The sequence below is a fragment of the Orycteropus afer genome, unplaced genomic scaffold (genome assembly GCF_000298275.1).
Source record: "Orycteropus afer afer isolate SDZICR_OR568_19922 unplaced genomic scaffold, OryAfe1.0 scaffold00018, whole genome shotgun sequence".
Taxonomy (NCBI): domain Eukaryota; kingdom Metazoa; phylum Chordata; class Mammalia; order Tubulidentata; family Orycteropodidae; genus Orycteropus; species Orycteropus afer.
In genome coordinates this window covers 7,554,283-7,569,786 of record NW_006921605.1, presented here as the reverse complement: position 1 = coordinate 7,569,786, position 15,504 = coordinate 7,554,283, and the positions used below count along the sequence as shown (strand labels likewise).

Sequence of the window (15,504 nt, the reverse complement as noted above, 5' to 3'; positions counted from 1 at the left end):
AGCGCCCCTAGAGGACAGAGTGGAACTGCCCTAGAGGGTCTCCAAGGCTGTCAGTCTTCACAGAAGCAAAGCCCAAACCACACCCACTGCCTGGAGTCGATTCTGACCCACAGCGCCCCTAGAGGACAGAGTGGAACTGCCTCAATGGGTTTCCCAGGCTGTCAACTTGGATGGAAGCAAAGCCCAAACCAAACCCACTACTGTCGAATGGCTTCCAACTCACAGTCACCCTCACAATGACCCTCTGGGACAGAGTAAAACTGCCCCCTAAGGTTCCTAAGTCTGTCAAGCTTTACGGAACCAGACTGCTTCATCTCTCTCTCCCCTGGCTGGTGGGTTGGAAACATCGACCTTTTGGTTAGCAGTCAAATGCTTTAACCACTGGCCACCAGAGCCATAGAAGCTAAGGCGCCCATCTTCCAACGCTGATCTCTCTAAAATCGAGGTGAATTTTACATCCACTGTGATTAAGAAAGCCCCATGTTACAATTAAGTCGCCAGCTTCTTTTCCTGACTTCCTAGTCCATAAAATAGTGGGGCATCTTGAAATTGACGGCGACTTAATTCTATGAAATACGATATTATGCCCCCTCCCGCCTTCTCCTCTAACCCAGGCAGCAGGCGCCCCGCACTCACAGCTCGGTGTCCTCCAGGGCGGGCGGGCGCTCCAGCGCCTGGCGCCGCCGCCGCACAGCCCCCAAGATCTTCTTGCGCGGCCCGAGCGGAACGCTGATGGTGCGCAGGTCCAGGTCCGAACACAGCATCAGGGCTTCCAGGTCGATCTTCTCCTGCCGCAGGAGGGCAGTGAAGTCCTCCAAGTGCAACGAGGCCAGGAAGGTCTCCAGCGGGCTGGTCTCGGGCTCCAGGCCCTCGTCCAGGCCCAAGCCCACCTCGTCCCAGGGCAGCTCCTCCGAGTAGCTGCGCTCCTGCAGGCTGTTGGCACTGCCCAGGCTGTCCTCGTCCAGGCTGGGGGTGCTCTGCAGCCGAGCCCGCAGCGTGCCTGCCCCGTCCAGGCCCCCGTCCTCACGGCCCAGGTCCTGCAGCCCGCTGCTCAGGTAGTTCCTGCGGAACACCATGGTGCCCAGGCCCGGCCGCGTAAACAGGGAGTCGTGACCCGAGTCGGTGCTGACGTCCGAGTGGGCTGGCTCGGCTGCCAGCGTGGCACGGGAGACGCTGTCCTCGTCCGAGAGGAACATGTCCCGGAGCGGGGAGCGGCCCCACTCCTTGGGGTTGGCGTAGTTGCCCTGGCGCACGAACATCACGTCGCTGCCCAGCTGCAGGCCGGAGAGCGAGCGCACGGTCTTGCGGCCGTCCTCGGAGACCTTGAAGGTGCCCTCGCCGCCCTGCTTGCGTCGCTCCAGCCTTCGCTGGATCTTGGTCTTGCCCCGGGCGGTGCCATGCAGCGTGGCCTGCGAGTAGGGCAGGTGGCTGCCCAGCCCCAGGTGCTGCAGCCGGCGGCTCAGGGTGCTGGACGTGAGGCTGGAGAAGCTGAGCGTGTCGGAGCGCTCGGCCAGCTCGCGCCGGTAGCGTCGCTCCATGCGCTCGTGGTGCTTGCGCTGCAGCTTGGCGCACTCGCGTATGCGCCGCTCCGCCTCGCGGAAGGCCTTGTCCTTAAGCTTGCCCACCAGCTTGGGGTTAAGGCTGCCCTGCTTGGCCGCGATGGAGTCCAGGTAGCGCACACACTCCATGTGACCCTTCATGGCGGCCATGTCCAGCGGCGTGTGGTAGTCGTTGTCCAGGCACCAGATGTTGGCTCCGAAGGACACCAGGAAGGACAGGCAGTGCAGGTGGCCATTGGAGGCTGCCAGGTGCAGGGGCGTGTTGCCCCAGATGTCACACTTGTCCGGGTCGCCCCTGCAGAGAGGACACGTGGGGAGGGAGAGGTGATGAGCCACCAAATTGACAGGCAGCCTGTGACAGGAGGTGCCTTTGACCTCCCACATGGCCACGCCAGGTCCCAAAGGGCCTATAAGACTGAGACTTCTCTGGCTCCAGGGGACACGCAGGTGTGCACCACCAAAAGTACCAAGTGAGCCCAGGGGAGAAATGGCCCCAGGCAACCCAGGGGTGGGGCTCCCGAGGAGGCGTGGCCAGGGCGGGGCCTTCCCCAACAGAACTCAGGGCTGGGAATCTCAGGGGATAAATATTTGATGCCCAGAGAGAAAGGAGTGAATTATTCATGGGGCCCAGCGGGGAGCTGGCCCAGAGAGGTGGTGGGCTAGGGCCGAGTCTGGGTCTCAGGCTGGCAAGACAATGCGTGCAGCTGTGTGTGCCGGGTGAGTGTGTGAGCCCGGGAGAGGGTGTGTGCTGGGCCTGAGCTCTGGCTGAGTGTGATAGGGTGACTGCTCATGGCATGACCATGTCAGCAGGGAGCAGGGCCAGGCCTGGCAAGCCCGCGTGTGAGAGCAGGTGTCGGGTCTTGGCCTGGGCCAAAAGGGGAGTGTGGGGACAGCCAGGACCGGAGCACAGGAGGTGGAAGTCACGTGCCCAGCCTGGCCTCCCTCCCCTCCCAGGTTTGCCCCATCTGTGGGGGCTCTGTGAGGCTGGCTGGTGTGGGCTGACCAGGGGTCACACCAGACTTTCTCCCTGACGGGGACCAGAGAGCTATGTCTCCTTCCAAGCTTTTTCTGGCCTCCATCAGGGGCCAGGCTCAGCACTGCCCCTTCCCACACTAATGAGGCCACAAGGCCAGCCCCCAGGGCCGGGAAGAATCACTCCCTTGTCTGAGCAGCTCCCCCCCAACCCCCCTCAGCTTCCTCTCCTAGGCCCTAAGTCCTGCTCATTGATGTGGGGAGGGGCCGCTGGCATCTGGCCCAGACTCCAACACCAGCCCCTTCACTCTGTAGGGGTTAGGGTTTCATGCCCTCTTCCCCTCCTCCCTTGAGTCTCTCTGAGGGGAGTCGAGGGGGTCAGGGATCATTGAGGGCCCTCCCGGGGTAGGGAGGGCCAGCCTTGGCATCTTGGAACGTGGCTGGGCCACCTGTTTAGGTGGGCAGGACCCAGCTGCAGGCATGGAGGAGAAGGAAGAGGACAGGCTGAGGGGCTTCCTCACCCACCACAGGCTCAGGCCTCAGGCCAGGGCCAGCCACCCTCTTTCTCTTCCACTGCCTTTCCCTTTCCAGGCACACCTGGTGTCCAGTTCAACCTGACTTCTCTTTACAGAGCTACTGGGATGGGGTGAGAGGCCGTTCACAGTGTGATTTAACCCAGGGAACCCACTTCCTGGGCCCTGAACCCTATTCCTCTGAACCCCTTCCTGAACCACCCTTCCCCCCAGGACAACTCCAAAGGGAGGGTGAGAGAGAAACCCCTTCAAGGGGCACAGTGGTCGACTGTGCCCTGCAGTGGGGGAGGGGCGCTTGTTGTCCCCACTCATAGCGACCCCTCCTTGGGTTTCTGAGGCAGTATCACTACGGAAGTAGGATTGTCCAACCTGCCTTCCGAGGAGTGGCTGGTGGGTTTGAACCGCCAGCCTTCTGGTTAGCAGGCAAGTGCCTTACGCACTATGCTACCAGAGCTGCAGAGGGAGTTAATGGGGTGTGTGAGCGGGTGGCATTTGGTGTTGTGGACAGTGCCCATAAATCCAGGTAATGAGAAGGGTGAGAGACAACTATGAGTGGCCCAGCCAGGGCGGTGTGGGGGACGCAGGCTGCGGGGTGTGGGGAACAGAGAACCCTCCTTTCCTAGCCCCCACCTCAGGCCCTTTCAGCTTACCGGCCTTCTCCCAGGCTCTCCCATGCCCTTCACTCCAGCTTCCAGGTGGACCCTGCCCAGGAGGGACCCACCTTCCTCTCGCTCTTTAGCACCCCCAGTCGTGCCACCCCCAAATCCCACTTCCCTCCTAGCCCCACTTGCAGGTCACAAGCGTCACTCACCCAGTTTCTCTCCCTCTTCCTCCCACACCTGCCAGCCTCTAAGATCCCTGTTAGGGTCTGTGGTGGGGAGAGGGGGCTCCCAGGAAGGGGAAGGTGCCCTGGGGTCCGGGGCTGCGTGTCAGGGGCCTGGAGCGCGCCAGTCTCTTCCCCCTTCCACAGGGGCCGGAGGAGACTCACCCACGGCTCACGATCAGGCGCAGCGACTCCAGGTTCCCGTGGTAGGCAGCCCAGAGGGTGGGGGTCATGCCATCCTCGTCGGGAGCGTTCAGCTCCTTCCGGGTGGCCTCCTTGAGGAGTTCCAGGTACCCGTCCCGGGCCGCCCGGTGGTACTGGTCGTTCATGGTGCCCGGCTGGGACAGGGTGGGCAGGGGGCACGGGGCGAGGCCCCCCGCGGGGGAGGGCGGCGGGGTCAGGGCTGGGGCATGGGGCTGGGGGAGGGGGCCGGGCAGGGACCGGGGCCGCCGGCGCCCGCTGCCGCAGACGGAGGACACGCAGCGCGGGAGCCACGGCTACGGGACATATGAGCCGCTCGCCCGCCTGGGGTGAGGGGGGCACCGCCCCTGGCTTCCCCTGGGTCCTAAACCCCCGGGGTCTGGCCGCACCACGCGAGGCCGGGTCCTCTCTCCAAAAGCGCCAGCCCCAGAGCCCCCTGGTGGTAGTCAGGGAGAATCCGAGGTTCGTCTTCTTTAGAGCCCCGGCGCTGCGATCCTCGACTCTTCCATCCGTCCAAGGAGCGGCCAAAGGCTGGGGAGGGGTGTCTGAGAGAGGCGTGGAGGGGCAGTCCTGAACCCCAGGACAGTGGGCCAAGGAGGGTCATGAGGACAGGCCGAGAGACAGCGAATAGGACGCGGCTGCCCGCCCCGCCCTCGCGCAGGATAGCGTCGCCGCGCTCCAGCAGGGGGCGCCAGAGGGCTGGGTGCGGACTGGGCGCGCAGCGTGCGAAGCCGGTACCACCGGCGCGTCCTCGCAGCCTCCGGCCGAGCAGGGAGCCGCATGGAGGAAGGAGCAACTTCGATCGCTGCCAGAACCGTCGGGGAAAGAGGGACTGTGTCCCGCTATCGAGGCGGCAGCCGACAGGAGGTTGCGCACGCCCGGGGCTGGGAGGCTGTATAGGGGCGCCCGCGAGCCCCCGGGGCGTCAGCAGGGCATCAGCCATCACAGCTCAGGGGGCCGGGATCACGGGGGCGCCCGAGCGGGGTGCCCTCTGGGTGCCGCAGTGCGGGCTGCGCCCCAGCCTGGGCGCGCCGGGGTGCCGGGCGGCGGGGGAGGGGGCGCCCCTTGCGGGAGAAATATAATTCTCGCCTTATCTGGCTCCCGCGCGCTTCCCTAAATTCCACTCGGAGAGAAGATGGATCATGTGAACGGGACTGAGAGGTTTATGGAGCCGAGCTGCCCGCCCGCCGGCGGCTGTAAATCACCCTGCCCTCCCGGGTATAAAGCGCCCCATCAGCCCCGCGTGGGAAAGAGGACACAGTCGCCGTCCCCCGGCCCCAAGCTCATTCCAGGCTCCCGCGCCAGCCAGGTGGGTGTCCCGGGGCCAGCGGACAGCAGGCTTGGGGATGGGGACCCAGAAAACGAGAGGGACTCCTAAGGGGCCACCCCTCCTCCCTTCCTGCCGTCGAGGGCCGCCTCCCCGCTTGTCCTTCCCTTTCCCCAGGGCTTCCACCATCACGACCCTCAATCCCCTCTGCTAGGAACTCCCTGGTCCTCAAATCTGGAGACCAGACAGGGTAAGAAGAGCCGAGAGGTTGACCTGGGCTCCTGTCTGCTCCTCCCCTACAGTGACCCCTCCAACCTCCTCCAGTCGCCCCGCCATGTCCGAAGAGCTGGCCGCGGGCCCCAAGGAGAGCCCTCCGGCCCCGCGGCCGGGCCCCCGCGAGGTGTGGAAGAAGGGCGGCCGGCTGCTGTCGGTCCTGCTGACAGTGAACGCGCTGCTCCTGGCCTGCACGCTCATCAGCGGCGGCGCCTTCAACAAGGTGGCGGTGTACGACACCGACGTGTTCGCGCTGCTCACCACCATGATGCTGCTGGCGGCGCTGTGGATCCTCTTCTACCTGCTGCGCACCGCGCGCTGCCCCGACGCAGTGCCCTACCGCGACGCGCACGCCGGCCCCGTCTGGCTCCGAGGTGCCAGGGGAGGCGGGGTGGGCCTGGAGACCAGGGCTCGGGGAGGAACGTGGGAGTGCGCGTCAGGGTAGAGCCTGAAGAAGTTCCTGCAGGAGGATTGGATGTGGCAGGGGCGAGGTGGGCTGCAATTGGAGGAGAACGCTCCAGGAGGCGGGCCCAACAGAAGGGATGGAGGGGAACTTCTTTGCCGTCTAAAGATTAGAGAAGCGTGGTCATGGGCAGCTGTGAGTGGAGGGCAGAGAGTAAGAGCAGCAACGGAGAGTCCAGTCGGGGCCCTTCCTCTCATCTATGCAGTCCCAAAGCAGAGAGGTGGGAGTGCAGTAGGACAACATCCATCCACCCACCCATCCACCTATCCATCCATCCACCCGCCCATCTACCTACCCACCCACCATCTAACCACTCCCTCCTCCACCACCTACCCGGCCATCCATCCTCAGAGCCCTCGGGAAGGGCCAGCTCTGTCACTAAGCCGCCTCTCCCACCTCTCTGCTCTTCACTGATTCCCAGGTGGGTTGGTGCTGTTTGGTGTCTGCACCCTCGTCATGGATGTCTTCAAGACTGGCTACTACTCCAGTTTCTTTGAGTGCCAATCAGCCATCAAGATCCTGTATCCTCTCATCCAGGCTGTGTTTGTCATTGTCCAGGTGGGTGGGAGGAGTGTCCTTAGGTGTGGTAGAAGGGAGCCAACACTTGGCAAGGGGTCAGGAGACCTGAGCTCCACACCCCCATCCACCCTGTGCAATTCGACACGATGGGGATAGGATTGAAGTGGGGATCAATCGTATGCATTATTCATGTTTTAATCTTACCTAAACATTTCTAAGGCATTTGACTGATAACCAGAAGGTTGGTGGTTCAAACCCACCTGCCACTCACTCCATGGAAGGAAGATAGAGTGATCTACTTCCATAAAGATTTACCGCCTCAGAAACCCAATGGGGTCGCTGTGCGTCAGAGTTGACTCAATGGCAGTGAGGATTTTTTGGTTTTTAAAGTGTAAAAGACTAAAACTATAAGCCATTGTCATATACGTGTTGAACAGTGGTTGGGCAGCTGGAGTGATGTTTCAGGGCAAGGCACCATGCATGTAGTCATTCTGGTCATCATAATGGGCTATGGTCCCTTCTGGTCACATGTAAGACCAGTGCACTTGGTATATATCCAGAAACACTAGGTAATGAGGTAAAATCCAAATGTGAGCTCCTACTTAAGGGTCTTGAGATCTTATTTCAAGCTAAGCACTGTCAATAGTTGACACTAGCAGGTGTAAGGTGTGACAGTCACCTCTGTCTCCTAGAACCCAGCCTGCCCTCTGAGTGTCCATAGAGAGCACACATCTCTGGGAGGACAGTATCCTGTAACTGGGGTTTTTCCACCAAGTTCAAGTATAGATGTTTGTATTTGCTGCATAAGCAACACCTTGAAAGATCTTCAGATGGAGGCAGCACTGGATTTACATGTGGCCAGAGGGGACCACAGCCTATTATGATGATCAGAATGACTACATGCATGGTACCCTCCCCTAAAATATCACTGTAGCTGCCTGACCACTGTCCAACACGTTTATGACAATGTATTTATATGGTTTTAGTCTTTTACACTCTGGGTGTTTGAAAAACAATCAGAAGAAATTAAAACAGAGATAACTCCATCGGCAAAGACCCTAGCAGGGGATCATTGGCAGCTAGAGGGAGGCAAGGTCCTACAGGGGACAGAGGACAAGGACGGGAGCAGGGGATGTGAAAGGAGGCAAGAAGCCACTTTCTACTTTAAGACTCTTTCTACTTTAAGCAACACCTAGCATCAGGCTGGCCCTGCTCCCAGGAAGAGACAATTCCATGTCCAAAACTCTACTTGACCCCTCACTCCCCACAAAAAATTAAAAAAGAAAAAGCAAAGCACCATGACCAGAGAGTTTTACAGGTGACATTTTGCAAACCTTTAAAGAAGAGAACCATCATTTTATAAACTATTCCATAGAACAAGAAGACTACGCCCTACCATGTCATAAAAAATAATAAACTTGGTAACTTAGAATAAAGGCTGTTGGGTAGAGGGAACCAGTGCTGGACATGGACGTGGACATAACTGGAGCTTCGTCCTTGTGAAGAGTAAATGGCACCATTCTCTCTCAATACAGACTTACTTTCTCTGGGTCTCTGCTAAAGACTGTGTTCACATCCACCTGGATCTGACCCGGTGAGTGGCTATCCACAGCTCAATGCTGGGGCCAGAGGGCCAGGCTCACCTTGCAGGAGAGGAGGGCTGTCCAGCCTGGGGCATGAATCCCCTTTCTGTGCTCTAGGTGGGGGTCTAGATGAAGCCCCCTTGGTTTGTCAGCCAGAGTTCACCCCTGTGTGCCATGTACCGTGTGTGTGTGTCTGTGTGTGTGTGCACATTTTGGGAGGGTGGTTGGGAAATGTACCACAGGCCTTTTCCCCTGGGAGCGGCAGTTGCCTGAGCCCCTGGACATCCCCTGGCCCTCCCTTGGACAGCATCCTGGCCAGGTTAAGTGCTCATTCCAAACCCAGCTGCCTGTCTCAACAGGCGCCTGTCTGCCTCCTCGATTCTCAACAACCTCCCCCAATATAGCTCCCCAACTCTCCTCGCCAGGAACCCACCGTGAGCCAAAGACTGTTCCTCCCCGTACAGGTGTGGCCTCATGTTCACCCTCACGACCAACCTGGCCATCTGGATGGCAGCTGTGGTGGATGAGTCGGTGCACCAGGCCCACTCCTACAGCAGCTCTCACAGCAACGCCAGCCACACTCGCCTTGCCCCTGACCGTGAGTCCCGCCCCAGACCAACCCTGGCCCCGGCTGCTTTGTGGATTCTTAGTCTCACAAGGGCACGGGCCGGGCCTTCCTCCTGCTCAAGGCCTCATCTCAGAAGACGGCTAGGTGACCCAGGAATTGGGGGCAACATTGTCATCCTTGAGGGGTCAGGTCTCCAGCCCACTAAGGAAGGGATTCAGGTTCAGGGTGAAAGGACAAGGGTGGTCAAGCTGGGGGACAAGGGGAAGGGGGCAAGTGGGTTCAATGTGGAAGCGTGGATCAGATGGGGAGAGCCTGGGGAAGGAGGTGATGATGATGGTGGTGGCAGCTGACTGAGCCCTCTATGCTGGGAGGAAGCCTGGTGATGTAGTGGTTAAGCACTTGGCTGTTAACCAAAGGTTGGTAATTTGAACCTACCTGTTGTTTAGTGGGAAAAAGATGTGGCAGTCTGCGTCCACAAAGATGACAGCCTTGGAAACCCTATGAGGCAGTTCTACTCTGTCCTATGGAGTCACTATGAGTTGGAATTGACTCCACGGCAAGGGATTTGGGTTTTTTGGTTTGTATGCCAGGGAGACACCCTGAAGGCACAGTTGAGTGCCTGACTACTAGTTGAAAGGTTGGCAGTTCAAACCCACCCAGGGGTACCTGGAAAGACAGGCCTGGTGATCTACTTCCAAAAGGTCCCAGACTTGAAAACTCTCTGGAGCAGTTCTTCTCTGTGCACATGGGGTGCCCATGAATTGGAACTGACTCAGCAGCAAGTAACAATAAATATGTCAGGCACCGAGCTAAGTGCCTTAAGCACTGTATCTTACTTAACCCCATAACGTCCCTATGAGATGAGTCTATCAGTATCCTCATTTTGTGCATGGAGACATTAAGGGATGGGGAATGTAAGTTACTTGGTTACAGAGTGCAATTGGAGAACCAATGTTCAAATCCATCTTTGCTTTTAACGAACCGCTACACGGAGGGAAGGAGCTCTGGTGGTGCACTGGTTAAGTGCTTGGCTACTAATTGAAAAGTCAAGTTTGAACCTACCAGCTGCTCCACAGAAAAAAGATGTGGCCGTCTGCTTTCGTAAAGGTTGCAGCCTTGGAAACCCTGTGGGGCAGTTCTACTCTGTCCTATAGGGTCGCTATGAGTCAGAGTTGACGTCATGGGTTTGTTTACTTTTTCTATTGAGGGAGAATGGGTTCTACAGTCCTCTTGGTCCTAGCTGTTTGGACGTCCTGTAGGACTGTCCACTTAGCCAGGACCAGACTAGTTGACTTAGTCCATCTGGACCTCACCTAAAGACACCCCCCTCCCCAGTGTGCGGATCCAGAAACTGAAAGCAGGGGCCCAGTCCTCAGGGAGACCCCAGTCTAGCAAAAGACTACCACCTTGTGCCTCCAGAGGATTCTGAAGGACAGTTAAACCAGCTGGGAGGACGTCCGCTTAGTGTGGTGGGGCAGAGGGGGTGGGAAGAGGCATGCAGAGAGGTGCCAGCCTCAGGGCTGGGAGTAGGTCATTTGTGGTAGGCCTGCCAGTCAAGACACCTTACCTCACTGAGCCTCAGTTTCCCTATCTGCAAAAATAGCTGGGATGGTTCTAGGGCTTCAGAGATGGTTGTCAACGCCTAAGATATCCTATCAGGCCCTCTCTGGATGTGAGAGAAGACGCCTATTGGCGTGGGACAAACCGAAATGACAGGAAGTCAGGGCAGGGACCTGGTCACAGCAGCTCACTTTCTGGAAGGAGAAGATGCTGGCAAGAGCTGTGAGGAAGCTTGAACTTGAGGGGTTCCCAAGAAGGCCACCTTCTAGCAGGACCAGACCTCATCTCTCTTAGGGAGCTGGAGGCTGTGACCAATGGGGAAGGATTCAGGGTGTTTTTCTGATGGATGGAATGGCATGGAGTAGGGCAGTTCTGGGGTCACTTAAAAAAAAAAAAAAAAACTGGTCACTGGCTATTATCCACTGATGTGTCCCACAGTCTCTGGCACAGAGTAGATGTTCAATAAATATTTGTGGAGTGAATGAGTATCCCAGACCCCGTGATAGGTGTTTGGGGGACAACGGTGAATATGGCCAGACTGGGCCTACCCTTACGAAGGTCACAGTCTAGAGGATGAGGTTCTTCAGATGGGGCATGTCCACAGGGTATGAGGACAGCTCAGTCTGTGTCCCTCTGTCCCCAGCGGAGCGGGCAAGCAGCCCGGTTGGAGGAGACGCCTGTTCCTGCAACACGGCCCTGTGCCAGATCTTCCAGCAAGGTTACTTCTACCTGTATCCCTTCAACATCGAGTATAGCCTCTTCGCCTCCACCATGCTCTACGTCATGTGGAAGAACGTGGGCCGGCTGCTGGCCCCCTCCCACGGCCACAGCCACGTGCTGTCCCGGTTCAGTCTCTTCCGGGAGACGTTCTTTGTGGGTCCGACCCTGGGCCTGATGCTCTTTGTGGTGGGGCTGGCCGTCTTCATCATCTACGAGGTCCAAGTGAGTGCGGAGGGTGGCCAAACCCAGCAGGCCCTGCTCATCTACTACACCTTCAACATCGTCTGCCTGGGGCTCATGACCTTGGTCAGCCTGAGCGGCTCCATCATCTACCGCTTTGACCGTCGGGCCATGGACCACCACAAGAACCCCACACGTACCCTGGACGTGGCCCTGCTGATGGGGGCCGCCCTGGGCCAGTATGCCATCTCCTACTACTCCATTGTGGCCGTGGTGGTGGGCATGCCCAAGGACCTGTTGGGGGGCCTCAACCTCGCCCACGCTCTGCTCCTCATCGCCCAGCACACCTTCCAGAACGTGTTCATCATTGAGAGCCTCCACCGAGGGCCGCCGGGCGCCGAGCCTCAGGATACCCCTCCCAAGGAGCCCTGCCACGGCCTGACCTTCGCCAATGTGGGCGCCCTGCACACCTTACCCGCCTGCCCGCCCACTCCCAGCCTGGTGGGCTCCAGCTCCGAAGGCCCACAGGAGGTAGCGGCCATCATCTTGGCTCCCAGGGGCCACTGGAGACGCCGGTGCCTCAGGGACATTTCTCTCTTTCTGCTGCCGTGCAATGTCATCGTGAGTAGCTGGGGGGAGAGGAGGGTGGGCTGGCACAGTGAGAAGGCCGAGGAGGGGTGCTCTTTCAGGTCTGACCTCGAAGCCTTCTCCACCTTGCCCCCAGCCCATGGGAGAACCGTACAGCTCCCTAGGAAGGGAGTATATTCAGAGAGGGTCAGCCGCAGCCCCCAGGCATTCAGCATCTCTGGGCACACAGAGAGAAATGAAATCCCAGCATCTGGGATCTAGGCAGTGAGTGGTCGGAGCTCCAGGGGTCCCAGGGAATGCTGTGGTGGGGGCTGGGCAGTGGTGAGACGAAGCTGGGGGCTGTGGAGGGTGGGAGCCCTCACTCCACCCCCCACCCCACCCCCTGGGATGTGTGACTGCTGCTGAGAGCTTGTGACCTGCCTGCTTCTCAGAATAATTGGAGCAGCCACAGGAAGTAGCAGAGACCAGTGTAGGTGTGAGCGTCTGTGAGCAGGGGGGGCTGGCAGAGAAGGAGAGCGTCTACACTGCCACCTCCCACCCCATGATTCAGCAAAGCCGTTTACTGGGAGCAACTCCCTGTACAGAAACAGCCCACGGCAGAAACGCTCCTTATAAAGGTGCACCCCCATTGGGAAGCCCGCTTAGTAAAGCTACAACCCAAGATAGAAGGCCCCCAATGTAGCTATAACAGGATCACGTACTACGTGGGTACGTCCCAAGTACAGAAAACACTTCTGACAACGGTCATGTAATGATGGTTCAACTCGATGTCAAATAGACCCTTCAGCTGTAACCTCCCTGACAAGTTACCCCCGATACAGAAGCATTTTTAGTGTGTATGTATCCCAATGGAGCAACATGACAGGAGGGAATACATCCCCATGTGGGCCTCGTGAAATGCACCAACAGCCCCATTGAAGTGCCCTAGTGAAGTCCCCACTGTGACTATTGTAGGTAACCTCTCTTGTGGTCCTTGTCCCCAGACTTGGGGGTTCAACCCCAGGCAGGAGCCTCCCAACAAAGTCAGCTTCACTAAACAAAAAAAGAGTAGTCGCCAATCTTTGACCCTCTCAGTAAAAGCAGTAAGGTTGGAAACCTGAGGAAGTCCAGGGACAGATGTGGTGCCCTACCCCCAGCGCCACCCCTACCTCCCACTCAGGTCCCTCCTCCAGGCTGGGTGTCACCTTCCAGGAGGCTGTTTTCCTCCAAGTATCTGGGATCACCTCGGAGAGCATCCGCTCCAACCCCTTCATTTTGTAGGACCAAAGCTGAGGCTCAGAGAGGGCAGAGATGTGCCCAAGGGCACACAGCTAAGTGGAAGGGCCAGGGAATGCCAGTTTAGAAGCCTCTGGTCTTTGCCTCTTGCCCCAGAGATGAAGCAGGAGTCCAGTCTCAACCTCCCTTCAGCCCTATGTGGCTCTGTGGTGCAGTGGTGAAAGCAATGGACTGTTAACCATGTCGGTGGTTTGAACCCACCACCTGCTCTATAGGAGAAAGATGAGACAGTCTGCTTCTGTAAAGATTGACAGCCTTGGAAGCCTTATGGGGCAGTTCTGTTCTGTCCTATAGGGTCACTGGCTCAACTCAATGACAGTGTGTTTGGTGTTTGTTTTTTTTTTTCCTTCTCAGCCCTGGCATGATGGGGAGGGCCAGAGCTCATGGAAGGAGCTACCCTGGGCCTGTCTGATAGGACCCCCACCGCTGCACACACCTGTCTCCAGGACACAGCTGCTGATCTAGCCAGTTAGACCAGATTCTCACATCCTCCACTGAGACCCTCTCCTCCCCTTCCTGCACCCCACAAGTGGGCCATGCTAAGAAGGTGGGAGATGTGGTCACAGATGGGCAAGCTCAGCCGGCCACAACTTCCCAAGCTCCCTGGAGAGTGCTAGGCCCTATCCAAGATACTGGAGGTCCCCCTCAATAACACCCAGCCCTCGCTGGCCCCCAAACTGGGATCCCCACCTTACCTCAGGTCAGCAAAGCTCACAGATGTGACCCCAGGGTGCCAGTCCAGCCGGGTTGTAATGTGCCCCTCTCTCTCACAGCTGTGGATCATGCCCGCCTTCGGCGCCCGCCCGCACTTCAGCAACCCCGTGGAGGTGAACTTCTACGGCTATGCACTCTGGGCCGCCATCGTCAACGTCTGCCTACCGTTTGGCATCTTCTACCGCATGCACGCTGTCTCCAGCCTGCTGGAGGTCTACGTGCTGTCCTGACGCCGCCAGGGATGTGGCAGGGGGGAGGGGCAGCTCAAGCATTCACCCAGAGCCACTCCTGGCCTGGGCCGTGGACCCTGTGCCCAGTTCCTGCCTCTTTGCTACACTCACTGCTTGCCCCAGAGCGGAACTCACACAGATGTTCTTTTTCCACGATGAGTTTTTAAATCCTGATCATTCCCATCAGGACGTGCCCACCTACCCCTGCAGGCCCTGGGGCATGGGCAGCTAGGGAGGGCATCCTGGCTCGGGCCCTCTCCCTGCAGCACGGCTAGTGCCAGGCAAGGTCTGGAAGGGCCAGCTTCGGCTCCACTCCCAGCCCAAGCCCGGTGGCCTGGCCAGTGCCTCTGCCTGGAGCTGGGAACCAATAAACCAGTGATTCGCTCCCCTGTCCCGCTTCTTATCCCAGCCACCCCCGCTGAGATGGTGAGATGGTGACAGGGAAGATCTTGGGGGGCAGAGGTGGAAGGGAAGCTCTCCAGTGAGTGAGCCAAGTCTGATGACAGACTAGCTAAGAAGTGGTAACTGGGTGAGGCTGGGAGCACCTGGGCCAGGCTTCTGCCTTCCTCTTCCCTTTATCCCCAGGGTGACATCCATATATTATCTTTTTTTTAAATGTGTCCATGACACAAAAAATGTGAGGAAGCCCTGACCCAACCCAACCACCACCTTTTACAAAGAAGGAAGCAGCTCAGAGAGGGGAAGTGACTTTTCCAAGGTCACACGACTGAAGGGGGACGGAGCCTTCCCACCACAATTATCATCTCCGGGCTTTTTCAGGGGCTCTGGTGGTGCAGTGCCTAAGGCATTTGACTGCTAACCAGAAGGTTGGTGGTTCAAACCCACCAGCCACTCCATGGAAGGAAGACCGGGCAATCTACTTCCATAAAGACTTACTACCTCGGAAACCCAAAGGGGGTCTCTATGAGTAAGAATCGACTTGATGGCAGTGAGTTTTTGGTTTTTTGTCTTTTTTAGATATTTTCAAGCAGCAGAACAGTTTTCCCCTGGAGTAAAATACGTTAGGATCCAAGGTTATAGCTGTTCTAGTTTAAGGGGAACTGGGGGTTCAGCCCTGACCCACCACTCCACTCCCCAGAAGCCCTGGGGCTCTTTTCCAGAGCCCTAATCTTCTAGACCACAGAAGGTACTAAGGAGTGGGAGGGAGGGAGGCTGAGCAGGTGATGTTGGAGGTTGACAAAGAGCACTTTGGCTAGAAGAGGAGGAAGATGGTGGCCAGACAGAGGCAGTGAAGGGGCACAGGCTTTGGTGGCTGGGTGGGAGGAGACAGCATTTGGGGTGTGAGTGGAAGCGGTAGGGGCAGCAGCTCCTGGAGCACGGGGGACATCCTGGAGAGTGTGGCCTGGCCCCTGTCAGTGGATGAGGTGGCCTGGGTTTCTGAGGCCACAGGTGGGTGTTAGGGAGGACACCAAGGAGGTGGCCTTCCACCCTATCCAACATCTTATCTCTCAGCAT

General features: G+C 58.2%; 2 protein-coding genes across 2 annotated transcripts; one reads left to right on the top strand and one right to left on the bottom strand.

Moving 5' to 3' along the window:
• Nucleotides 1–632: 632 nt before the first annotated feature.
• USH1G (USH1 protein network component sans) lies at nucleotides 633–4,216 on the bottom strand. The gene is made up of 2 exons (XM_007959671.2): nucleotides 4,053–4,216; nucleotides 633–1,854 (listed from the first exon to the last, which is right to left on the bottom strand). The coding sequence occupies exons 1-2, from the start codon at nucleotides 4,214–4,216 to the stop codon at nucleotides 633–635; spliced, it is 1,386 nt and encodes a 461-aa protein (XP_007957862.1).
• A 1,473-nt stretch (nucleotides 4,217–5,689) lies between these two features.
• OTOP2 (otopetrin 2) lies at nucleotides 5,690–14,028 on the top strand. Its single transcript, XM_007959670.1, has 6 exons — nucleotides 5,690–6,002; nucleotides 6,513–6,649; nucleotides 8,146–8,204; nucleotides 8,658–8,791; nucleotides 10,965–11,842; nucleotides 13,858–14,028. The coding sequence occupies exons 1-6, from the start codon at nucleotides 5,690–5,692 to the stop codon at nucleotides 14,026–14,028; spliced, it is 1,692 nt and encodes a 563-aa protein (XP_007957861.1).
• The last annotated feature ends 1,476 nt before the right edge of the window (nucleotides 14,029–15,504 follow it).